At 54.1% G+C, this 12,726-nt stretch overlaps 1 protein-coding gene across 7 annotated transcripts in view; it reads left to right on the top strand.

Moving 5' to 3' along the window:
• LOC113208650 (tropomodulin) overlaps window positions 1-12,726 on the top strand; it is a 42,942-nt gene that overhangs the window by 5,391 nt on the left and 24,825 nt on the right. For 2 of the 7 annotated variants that reach the window (XM_052272401.1, XM_052272402.1), the window contains exon 1: window positions 3,372-3,802. The exons of 1 other annotated variant lie outside the window; for it this stretch is intronic. In XM_052272401.1, coding sequence (XP_052128361.1) covers window positions 3,761-3,802 — 42 coding nt within the window. In that variant the 5' untranslated portion in view covers window positions 3,372-3,760. Of the gene's footprint in view, window positions 1-105; window positions 148-3,371; window positions 3,803-12,726 lie in introns of those variants that run through there. 4 more of the 7 variants (XM_052272409.1, XM_026425746.2, XM_052272403.1 and 1 more) reach the window with 3 other exon arrangements.

Genomic DNA, 12,726 nt, shown 5'->3' on the forward strand with positions numbered 1-12,726 from the left:
CCCTTCCCCCTCCGCCCCGCCCCACTTGGCACGCTACTTGCTTTGGCTCTTTGCTGATGATATGTCTTGTGTTTGCAGGTAAGGCGCCGACTGTTCGAAGCGTACAAGCGAAAGGCGAGCATGGGGGACGGCGAGAACGGACGCAGAGTAAGAGTCTTGTTGAGCCGAGGGAGGAGACCTCGATATGATAGTGATGACCAAGCGTAAGCGTCCTCCTTTGTATTGTGTTGCTGGAGATGTGTAGCTAGCTTTTTTTTCGTCCACTGACGGGTTTAGTAATAGTAGCAGTAGTGGTCAGTAATAACCAACTAACGTAAGCATTCATTTGTAAAAACCTAAAAAGTATAAGTATCACAGATTCATTTGGCCGTTATTCATATGTTAACTGGAATTTCAACTATGCCATAAAGAGTACCAGTATTTAGTACTTCGTACCAGCATTTCATAAAATAATTAGTAAAACGAAAGTTTGTACATTTTCTGGAGTTTGTCAGATAAAAATATGGCATTGGCTTTTCTAACGGTGTAGAGCTAGAATAGAAAAGTAATATTAACTTCTCAGAAAACCGTTCTGTCGCGAACTTCCTCATGACTGACAGACCGCTAATGACTGCACGCTACTGTACGACCAGTGTGTTTCTGCTCTCGCGTCCGTAAACGCGGCATCTAACTGCACACGAAAAGCCTGCACAATGTAGCGTGTTTGAAAAGCTAGCGGTAGTAAAAGGCAACCTGTATACATATTGTTCTGGACGAGTGGACGACCCTCCTTTCCTTCACAACGAAAAATAAAAAAATAAACAAAAAAATGGGAGTAACCTGCACAGGACCAGCTGTCCGTGCATATGTCGCATAGTGACAGCCAGCTGCTGTGCTTCCGCACAAAAACTGGCCTCCTGGCTCGCCACCAATTTAATTTTCGATTATGACACGGGTTCGTTAACCCGTATGGGCCTGCTGCTCCCAAAGCTTTGTTACTTTGTGGAGTACCTCAGAGAGGGTCTGTCTCGAGTCGGGTCTGAAACCTTCGTATATGCCAGTAGAAAACCTTGTTTTGCTTCCCGCTTTTCAAAATGCTCTTCAACACTTCAATTTGCCTCTCGTGTGACTTCATCCTCGTCGTTCTGTACTTTTATGACCTTCTTTCGTTGACGTCTGCGGGGCGCCCACCTTCACCTTCACCCTTCTCGCCCCGCCTCCTTTTTTTTCCTTTGGGTGATTAACACTACAGGGGTGCGGTCGTTTCGCTCGCGCGCGAGGGGTGCTGAGATTAGGGCTGTGCGGTTAATGGATTTGTAACCGAAAAACCGGTTAATGAAATAACCGGTTTTGTTTTAGGTTAATCGGTTACTCAAAAATAACCGGTTATAGATGTATACCGCAATAACCGGTTATTTCCGAGTAACCGGTTATGACGGTTTTTTTACAATAACCGGTTAATTTTTTTCATAAAAATCGGAAATAACGTTGTGGGCGTGATAACGCAATTATACTGCAGACTAGACTGGACGCAACTGACAGGCGACGGCGACGGCGCTGGAGCGCTTTGCGTAAGCGCTCCGAGGGGTCGTCAACTCTCCTTGGCCGTGTACGGAGGAATATTGAATATTACAAATAATATTAGTAATATTGAGCCAATTTTCAAGCTGTGACGTCATAATACAAAAAAAGTGTAATATCGAGGTAATGTTAACAGTAATATGGCTAATATTGGTGTAATATTTGAGGTAATATCAGTCCGTGTACGGAGGAATATCGAAGTTGACGACCCCTCGAAGCGCTCACACGGTTCAGAAAATCGATACCGGTTTTAACCGGTTTCAAAGAGTAACCGATTAATCGGTTGTCCGGTTAATCAGTTATAGCGGTTATTCGGTTAATCGGTTACGTAAATTTTAAATAACCGGTTAGCCGGTTAGTGGATTAACCGAAATCGACAATCGGTTAACCGGTTAACCGCACAGCCCTAGCTGAGATGGTTTAGGGCGGCAGGCGGTGGTACTCGCGCGGGTAGGGGCACTCATAAACGCGCTGGCAACGCTCTGTCTTGACCGTGAACCGAGCCGGCGCGCGGCGGCGGGTGCGGGCCGGCCGGCCCGGGCCGTAGAGACACTTGCGCAGCTGCGCTGCGGTGCGCCCGATCTACATCGTGGCGGGTGTCTGATGTGTATAGTTACTGCGGGCCGGTGCACTCGCCTGCAAGTGCACTGAACCGACACTGTCGTCGTGCTGCTCTGCTGTCCTGACACTAGCCGCCTCGAGGCCTGTTACGGTCTGCAGTCTAAAATAAATTCTCAGCGGGCGCACGCATTTTGTTGCGATTGTTTTGGGGAACTGCATGACATATCAATAACTTATCAGTTAGGGTAGGGGCAGTTTCAAAGCAGTTTCCGTTCGGAGCATGTCGAGCCCTCTCAGTTCACAACCTCACTTTTATCTTTCAAGGGGACAGCTGGCATTTTTGAAGTCAGAGAAGTCAGGGAAATGTCAGGGAAAACAAAATGCTTATGGGAAGTCAGGGAAATGTCAGGGAATTGAGCGCTGTGTCAGGGGAAAACGGCCGGCAGCGTTATTTTGGGTACTCGGAGAGGTGTTCGCAAAAGGCCCTCTTTGCTTATTGCGTTCTGATTGCTAATCTTGTTGTCAGGGAAATTCACGGAATTGTCTTGGAAAAGTCAGGGAAATGTCAGGGAATTTCACTTCTCCATTCTTGTGGCAACCCTGGTGTTTTTGAATTATTTAAAAAGTTATATGAAGGTATCGGAACGTCGTGATATAGACGTCTCAAACAATCAGTTCAATACAATTACCAACCCTTGAGAGTAGAGCATACGCCGACTCCTTGTGTCGGACAGTTTAAACTGGACGGCCTCCCCGCCTCTTTTGCGGCCAGGAGGAAAGCAAGGCGAGGAAGGGGAAGGGGCGCGTCCTATGGTCAACCAGGCTGTGGCGGGGTGTGGTGTTGTGGTGGCGTCCCGCGGTCCGCCCGCGGCTCCCGGCTAGTTGTGGGGAGGGGCTCTCTACGAGCTCTCCTCTCCGCACCCCGCCGGCCGGCCGAGGAGGGTCCTCTCCTCCGATACTCTTCTGCCCCTCCTAAACCCCCTTCCCCCTTTTCCCCTTCTTCCTGAGGCTAGGAGGGAGGGTGGCAGGGAAGGGGATAAGACATGGAGTTATTTATGGTAGAGCAGCCGCCCGCGGCGGCGGCGGCGGCGGCGCGAGGAGGGGAAGGTTTGGAGGAAACCGGGAAAATGTTGGTGTGAAGAGAGACGACAGAGAAAGAGAGAGAGATGGGAGGAGGGAGGGGGTCGAGAGGGGAGGAGGAGTAGGACCACCAGGGCCCCGTGCGGCTGCGGGGCGGCGTGGCGGGGCGGTGCCCGCCAGTCCAGAGGCGGTGTCGTTCGCGGCACACCGTCTCAGTTTCGCGTCCGCGTCGCGCTTTCCGTCGCGTTCCGCACACGCTTTCGATTCGCGGTTTCGAGTTTATTGTCGCTTCCGAAAAAGACTTGTTCACTTTCGCTGCGTCGTTGTTTTAGCTTTCCCTTTTTCCCCTCGTCGCGAAGGGTCTTTTAATATTTTTTTCTCGCCCCCCGCGTCGCGCCGAAAAGGCCGCAGCCGCCGTCGTCGGCATGGCCCCGGACACGATCGAGCCCAGTGACCGTTGCACGGGAGCAGTGCATTGAGCAGTTGTGTGTTTGTGTGTGTGTGTGTGCAAGAGGCCGACCGGCCAGGACTATTGTGCCAGTGCCAGTGACCCCGAGCCATGGGGATGGAGTACTTTCAAGAATGGAATACCAACCGCGAGGTTAGCAAGCACACACCGGGATTGTCTTCCTCCTCGACGAGGAGCGGTGCCGCACTCCCGAGCGACACCCAACTCTCACACAATGGCCCGGCATTCATGTGCCTCATTTCCAAATAAAAGAGCAGTAGAGCAGAGGCTCTTTGAAGGGCTCGCCGCCTCGGGCCGGGCGGCCAGCGGGGGGGAAAGGAAAGGCTTGACGCCCTGCCAGCATTGTCTCCGTGCGCCTCCCGTTGTAGGAGGAGGAGTGCGTGCGCGGCCCGGCGGCCCGGCGCGGCGTGACGAAGGCGTGGCGGTGCGTGGCGGGGTGCGAACGTACATTCGGGCACAAATGGCCCTGCGAGCAGACCGGCCTTTATTCAACACTCGATGACAAAGTGGAGACAATTAGGAGTGCCTTCTTTTCCTCTCCCCCCGCTGCCGCCGCGCCATACTCTCTGTATTTTAATGCAGCTAATTGTTTCCGCGAGAGGGGAGCAGCTTGTTTAATTTGCGATTGAAGGCGCCCCCAAGGGTGCCCGCGACGCCGCCGCCGCCGGCCCACTGGCGTCGTGCACCCCGTCCGCGCGGGGGAGGTCTCGGTCTGGCCCGTCGTGTGGCGGTGGCGGACCGCCATGCGTGGGGGCCACACCCGCCTCGGCCACCACCTCGGCCGAGGGTCGTCGCCGAGGAGGTAAGAGAGATTCATGGTCCCTGCGAATAACTCTTGCACAATGGCGCTGCTGCCCCGCGCCGCGAGCCGCCGCCTTCGCGCGCGACAAACGGAATGAAAATCCTGTGCGGTAATGGGACTGCGAATGATGGCCTCTTGCGCGCCAGGTGCAAGTGGAGCGGTTGGAAGTGGTGGTGGTGGAGGTGGTGAGGGTGGTGGTGGCCGTGGTGGTCGTGGTGGTCGTGGTGGATAAGGCAAAAATTCGCGGAGACCTGTGGAAATTTCTAACGGCTCGGGTTGGTTTTGCTCGCTTATCCGCTGCTTTTTGCCCGACGCCGCGCAGCAGCCGCCGCCGCCGCCGTGCGCCGGACCGACCGGGCAGGAACCCAAACTATCTAAATTAAGAAGGCGCAGGAGGCGCGTGACACGCCACGCCGAGCCGCACCCGCCCGGCGCTATCAAATCGTGTAACAACTCGACAAACTGACAGGCGCGGCGGCATGCCGAAAGTGTGAGCCTGAGCAGCGTGAGTGCTGCGCTCCGCGGTGTGGATGTTCGCGACGTCTGCATGCACCAGCAGTGTGGTTCAGACTTTACACTTTCACGGGCGTAGTGCTGGGGGCTGTTTCACAGACGGCGCGGGAGGCAAAAACGGTAGAATTTAATGGACCGCCATCACTGTCTGGGTCTTAGCGACTATCTCATACCCAACCCTGGGGTGGTGGGGAGCATATTTCATTATCTGGGTCTCAAACCTTCTTCCAATCTCTAATGATCTCCACCATCCCGGGGCCGGGTGGTGGTGCCCGTGGTCGTGGTCTCCTCCGCCTTGGCGCGGACCGCCGCGGCCGCCGGGGGGCCGGGGCCCAGCGCGTGTCGCCGCTGGAATCCCGAGCACGCCCGGCGCGCCGGTCTGTCTGCGGAGCTCGCGGGCGGGCCGTCGGGGTCGTGTAAACACGTCCAGGGCAGGGAGGAGCGGGAGCGCCGCGACGCCGCCGTCAGCCCGCCCCGGACCAGAATAGCTGGCTGGCTTGTCGTCGTCGTGCAGACCTCGTGGGAGCGCCCGCCGGCCGGCCGACCGACCGACCGGTGGTGCCCGACGAGGCCCGCGTCGTCGACGGCATGCTGCATGGTCCTCGACGGCGACGGTCGGGGCTGCGCGTGCGCGTGTCCTCGCGCCCTGGCCCGAGGCGACGACAAGGTCCACGCGCCGCGACGACCTCGCCAGAGAGATGACACGGTACACGACCATCGGATGCTGAGGCGGCCGCGCGCTCACGGGTCCCCGTCAACAACAGCTACACGGCGGCCGCTGTTTACCTCAATCACCGGGGCTGCTGCTCGAGTGGTACAGTGAGGCGACAGGACAGCACCTCTAGCATCTCGAAATTGCATCCCCCCGCCCACCCGCGAGGCGGCCGGCCGCTATGCGCTCGTCCGCCCGCAGCGAATTGAACGCTCTCTGCGCCGACGACGACATGAGGCAACCACCATAAGGCGGGCTGCGATGACACACGCCCGGGCGCCCGCCCGCGGCCTGGCGGGGCGTGGCGCGGCGCTAGAGCTGTCAAAACTCCCGCGACCGCGAAAACAGCATCCTTCACGCGGCCCAGCCTCATTTGCGACGACGCCGCCGACCGCGCGCGGTGGTGTGGTGTGGCGTGGTGGGGCGCGCGAGGCCGTACGTCAGCGCAGAGCCTCTGGGGCTGCCGCCGCTGCTGGTCCACGTCCCCGTGGTGCCCGCCCCCGCCGCGCGGGGCCTAGGCGGAAGATTATTCTCTGAGATTCACTCTGTTGGACGATGACCAGAACGACCCTTAACACACATTATGCAAAAGAAATAGTAGTGCACATTCCCCCGTCGCGAAACACTCGCTCGCCCGCGGCACCTCTGGTACGGGGGAGGAGTGGTGGGCGTGCAGGTGCTGCAGTAGTCAGGAGTAAGCTCCCCGCTACGGGCGTGGGGGTCTTCGGCACCGGTCCCCGAAGCTGAGGGACGCCTGGAACTCATGCAAAGCCAGGGATGAGCGGTGGGCTGCGTGCAGGAGTGGTGGGCGTGCAGGTGCTTCAGGAGGCACGCTGCGTGCGTTGAGGTCTCCAGGCGGCCGCTGGAGCTTGCCGGCCGCCTGGAGACCCTGCACGCCCGCTGCGCGCGCCCGTGCGGTGGGCGGCCTACCCTCTGCGCTCCAGGCGCGCCGCGCCTCGCAAACTGCCTCGCGCCGCTCACCGCGCCACCAGCTGGGGCGTGGCGGGGCGTGGCGCCCCTGGCAGGTGGATCGCTGCCAGGTGTGCGCACCGCGCGCCGGCCGTTCATGTTTGTCAACTCATTTTTCAATGCTTCTCTTTTTCTGCGTCTTTTTCCCCCTCGCATTTTTAAGGAGTGTTTGCATTTTTTTTGTATCTCTTTTCGTTTGCCACAAACCCGCCCGCCGCCGCTGGCTGTCGTGGCTTTTCGGTACCGGTTTGACGCACAGGGACCGCCATACTCTGACGTCTTATGTAATTCTTCAGTCTTACCTTTTGATTTGACTCTTCCATGCCGAATGACATTCACCAGCGATTCCCCGGCCAGCTGTCACTTATCGGCGCCCACGCCCTCTTGGCCATTTTCGCTGTTCCTGCTGCTGCCCCTTTCTATGTGGGCGCGCTCCGCTGCACAAACTCCGCTTCTTATCAAAAACAAAAATGAGCCTCCAGGTCATCCTCCCTCCTTCCGTGTGCGTTTGTCCGCTCGCACTGGTGCTGCTCCGCCCCCCTCCCCCACTATTTCTCGGTGGGCTGCGCCCGCAGCTGATATGCGCCTCGCGCCGCATGCAGTGCATCCTCACCTTGCCCAGGTTTGCGCAATTAGCTCACACGTTCGTCCGCCCGTCTGTTTACCGCCGCATTTTCATATATTCATATTCGGGAGCGAGACGCCGCGCCGTGGCCTTCTTCTGGTGTGGCACGAGAGGAAAATGTGCCGTGGGCTTGAACGTCGGTGTGTTTATCATTGAGCTTCGCTGAACTTCGGCAAAACAAGCATTTCGATGAACTTCGACTGCTGATCTTATTTCGAACTGTTAATCAATTTAGGCGGACTTACCAGTAATGAACTTATTCATCAACCCAACACCGAAGTTTATGAACATCGACTTCAGTATATGTAATATGTAGTAAATTTTCGAAAGTATCATCTTCTCTTCTTCGGTGCGAGGCGAAGTCCCTTCCCTGCATGACTCGCGGGCTCGCAGGCCCTACGCCCTGCACTCACACGAGCCGCGGGTGGGCGGGCTAAAGCGCCTTTCGCTGTGTGCTGCGGTCACCACGCCTCCCACACGGCCCGGGAGACACCAAAGGCTGAACGAGGACGAAAGAGACGAAAGAGACGGATGGTACCATCCAGTCCCCTTTATGTCTTCCTTTTGAGTGGAATTACAAAATTCTACATAGGAATTTTTAGACGAGCAATAAACATTAAGGCCTGTTCATAAATTTACGAGGCCAATCGTGAATTCAACATCGTTTTCTGAAACGTCGATAACAATTATTACGGCTGTAAATTAACAAAAATATTTTTCACTCTCAGTCAAGTTTTCTTTCCAGCCCAGGTCGGATGGGCTTTGGTCCGCCTGGCCTGGAATCGGCAGGCCCGGGGCTTCCTCATTACCCGTGCATATAGATGTGCGATGTGTGCAAAGTATCGCAAGGCGTGGCGAAAAGTACCTCCGGGATTTCGAGGGTGTTCGGGAGGGGGAAGGATATGTAAATAACTACAGCCACCAGCAGAGACTTGCATATAAAAATAGAGAGAGAGAGAACTAGGAAAGGGGGGATCCTTCTGGTAGAGACAGTCTTGGGGACTGTTTAAAAAGTCATCACTTAAACCTGCGTAATGACGCATGTCGATCAATATGATGATGGCACTATCGGATTCTCCGTAAAATTTCCGATGGACGGAGCCTTCATGTGATAGGGTTCGAAGTACAAGTAACAACACTGAAAAAGACGTTGACTTGCATGTTCTTTGAAAATACCACGGGTCAGAACCCCATGTAGGCTCGTTGGATCACTCTTAGTTCCTTACAAACAGCGGTGTTCGTATTACGAAGAATTTGTTTGTAACTTACAAAGGATCTAAAGCAGCCATATTACGAACGATTTTTCTTCATATTACGAACACCCCCTATTCGTAATACGAAAAGCCTCGTTTGTAATACAAACCAGGCTCTTCGTAATACAAACAACTTGTTTGTAATACAAATGCTCCAAATCATTTGTACGTTACGAAGAGCAGTTGTTCGTAAGGAACCTACAGTGATCAGTTTGCGAGTTCGCTTAGATAATATTCCACAAAAACTAAAATACACGTATGCATCATCTCGTGATCGCGACATGCGTCATGTACGCAGTTTTCAGTGATAGGCTGCAGCAAGCACTCACTGACGAACGTCCACATTGGGAGAGTACGGCGCCCGTTGAGAGGTCACATGTACACCTCACTCCCCTCTCTCTCCTGGAACGAGCCTGGAACTTGCTTCAGTTCCCGCGCTGCTCCCTGACCGCAAGGTGATCCCGCGCCGCTCAGGTGTCGCCGTAGTTTCACCGAGTCAACGAGGCGCGGCGTCGCGTTGCGGCGGGGCGTTGCCCGTCGCAAATTATTTAATTACGCGTCTTTCGGAAATGAATTCATTCATTAAGAGGATTATAAAGCGTTGGAAGTGCTCAGCTGCTTTGACAAGACGTTGTATAATAATGAACCGACCGAAGAGAACGACAAACCAATATCATGCCAAAAGTGTCTACTCGCGCCCACATTTCAGACACACGAAAAAGTCAACTTTTTATATTCTACCTTATTATTTTTATTTTTTGTTATTCTTGTATATTATCCGCTTTGATTTATCCCCTTATTGTTTTTGTTTGCTTTTCGTTCTACCGTGCCATACGACTTAGCATAACAAGGAATACAGTACTGCAACTACTCTTTGTAGTCCACTCTTTGGTTTTGGAAAGGGTTGGTATACTCGCGTGGTATACCGTACAACACGTCGCGATCCCTTCTCCACCTTCCCCACCACTCCTCTCTCTTTCGTCTCTCTCCCCCTCTCGCTCTTTCGCTCACATAGAGATACCCCCCTTTCACTTCTCGGAGCAAAGTACCACGTGAAGGACACTCAAGTGAGTATAAATACCTGGCTCGAACCCAGCCGTATAACATACAGAACGAGGAGATGGGGAAAGGGGGGGGGGCAAGGGAGGAGGTAGGGGGGATTTGATTGACGCGACGAGCATTTCAATTGTCACCCCTCTCCCCCTCCCCCACATCCATTTAGACCCCACTTAGCCGGCTCCGCCGAACGAGACTGCGCCGCCGTGTCGCTGACTGTGCGCAAGGAGGGAAGGTGCCCGATCCGCGCGACCGTTACCAAATGCTAACGATAACGTTGTACATGTCGTCGTGGTCGTTAAAGAGTTTAAACGCCGACTCGACTGATGTGTGCCGCGTATACCTCCCTACAGCACAATTACTATTAAAGCAGAAGGATGCGGCAGAAATAATAAAAAAGTGCACTGGACGAGGTGAGGAGGTGCCGCGGTGCTCGCTCTCAATTTCAGATGCAGCGCCAACCTGTTGAGCAGCTATCGCCCCGGGAGTTCGCACCATTTCACCGGGGCAGGCGTCGCCTGGCGTGGCGGGGCGTAGCGGGGCGGGGCGTGGACAGCTCGAGGGCGGCCGGCCAGCTGGCTGAGGCGAACAAACGCCATGCCATTCTAGAGGACTGGAATTCCGCCTCGCCCTGCACATGGATGTGTATAATGGCTATGGCTGTAAAGTTATTTGCGACTAATACAGCTGTTTAGTGAACCAAGGTGTGGCTGTTTTGCGCCGTCTACTTCGTTGTTACGGCCCCGAGCGAGCAGGAAAACTTACACGAACACGTACGTGTACGGGGTGAATCAAACACCTGGTAATTTCTCACATTTTTTTGACTTACATTTTATTATAATTATATTTTTTGTGTTACACCAAGAATAACGCATGTTTAGTCAGATTTAAAATTTCAAAAGAATCTCAATTTATTACAATAAAATTAAGCTATATATTTTTTGCATTTTTTCTTGGAGATATTTAAGGGCAAGTCTGCCCAACATTCCTGTCGGAAACAGTAAAAATGCCCCGACCCCGTAAGACACCTCTTCAAACGGCCGTCTCATCGTGACCCGCTCGAAAAACGGAATGATGGGGGGAGACAACCGACCGACCCGCGGCGTGTCGAACCCGCTGTGATCTAATCCGTCGGAGTGGCTCTCTGCTGAGCCAAAGGCGGCCTGACCCGCCCTAACCTTAATGGGTTATAAAACGGCGCGGCCCGCGGCTTTTCTTTCGAGCAGGCGGGGGAGGAGGGGCGCGTGTAGGACACTGCGAGTGTGTGTGTTTGTGTTGTGTGTCTGCTCACTATCCTATGTCTATGATGATGAATGAAATGAACGGAGTCTTGAGTTAAAAGGAATGAATGAGCGAGGTAACCGCACACAAATGAGCTGTAGCAGCAGCTCGATTGCAACACCACCCGCCTCTCTCATGCTCGCACGAAAGTTGTGTGAGTGTGTGTACTACGATCAGCGGAGCGCTGCCGAACTTGATGGCAGAGTCACGAAGGAGCGCAGGCAGGTCGAGGGTAGCACGCAACGATGGGCAACATGCAGGCTCACGCACACAGACTCGCACACTCACTAACACACACTCACTAACACACACTCACGCGTGTCTATGGTGAGAACCGCGCGATCGTTCAGGCGCCCACGTCACACTGTGTCACACGGTCCTCCTCGTCGCGGTCAGCCCCGCCCGCGTTGCTATCTCAGTCATAATGTAGCAAGAGGTGGAAGGCGAGGCACGGTCCAAAAGCAGCGCAAGGCAAGGCACATATCCCGTGCCTGCCGAACACTCTGTTGCTGAGCAGCATTTCTTCCACGCTCTGAAACAACGGGTGGATCACATTGCTCCTGCCAATAGGCAGGGATCGGATTTTCAGAGCGCAGACGAGACGCCCTCCCCGCTGTGTATGTCTGTGGTGTGTCGGTGTTTATTTCTCCTCGTTGCCGTTGTAGTTTTGTGGTGTCTGTGAGGAGGGGAACACATATCCGACGTACTGTTCACTACTCCACCACTGTGTCGCATGAACGAATTGAAGTTTGATTTCCCGCTTGGATTTTGTGTATTTTACACTCTATTCACACCACCTGAACACAAAAACAGCGTAGTATTCTGACGTATGAAAAAACAAACAAACAGACTTCAGGCTTGCGCAGGGAAAGGAAAAGTGCAGTAACAATAGGCCCTGCATAACAGGCGTCCGCGTCGCATACTCTCTATCGCCCGCAGTACAAAAAGCGCGCGCGCGAAAAAAAAGTAATAAAACATTTTGATTTGTGGGCGGCTGGGCGGCGGGTGGGAGCGCGGGAGCGGGAATCTTCCAAAGTGTTTCGTCACTCCCCGTCCGCCCGCCTCCCGCGGCGGCGGAAAGCAAAGAGCGCGAAGCCCTCCTGTGAGCTTCTGGATAACTTGAGAGACTGCGCCGTGGCGTGGCGTGGCGTGGCGTGGCGGCCCCGCGAAATAAAGCTGTTGGCTGCGCTTCCTGCCGGAGCCGCACGCCAGATCGCACCTGAACCGTGGCCGGTCATTTATCTCTCTGAATTATGCAATGACGACTTTGTTTCTCAGCTGACGCGTGGGACAGGGAACGCCCTACGAGTTTATATTTCAAGCTATCGGAATGACTATTGATGCAGAAAATAAAAGTACCAACCTTTTTTGCAGACTATAGTACTCGGTATTTGAATGAAACTGTCAGAAATGGTATGACAAGAGCAAAAATAATCATTGTAAAATATTGTACTTAATATGGTACAAATTGTACAGATGCACGACTTGCATATGTAAGAAATTGCCTAATGATTGCCTAAACCTCTCATGCACAACATAGTGCATAAGAGTTTAGTTTGCTGGTCGCGGTAGGAAGAGATGTGCAGATTATCGTGGCATTTCTGCAAAGGACTTAAAGGAGCATAGAAATAGTAGTTAGAGGAGAGTGCGAATGTCCGTGTCTCTTCTGGCGAGCGCGGCACGCGTCCGCGTAATGGTGGAACCAGTCTCTCAGCGGTGGCAAATAGGAAAAGGGAAGGAGGGCGAGAGCCAGTGAAACCAGACCGAACTACTCGACGAGTGTGGGGCGGCGGCGGGAAGTCCGGATAAGGGTTAACCAGGTTATCAGCCAGTGAGAGAGACGCC

Source organism: Frankliniella occidentalis, unplaced genomic scaffold (assembly GCF_000697945.3).
Source record: "Frankliniella occidentalis isolate FOCC.00 unplaced genomic scaffold, Focc_3.1 Scaffold204, whole genome shotgun sequence".
In the NCBI taxonomy this organism is placed as follows: Eukaryota; Metazoa; Arthropoda; class Insecta; order Thysanoptera; family Thripidae; genus Frankliniella; species Frankliniella occidentalis.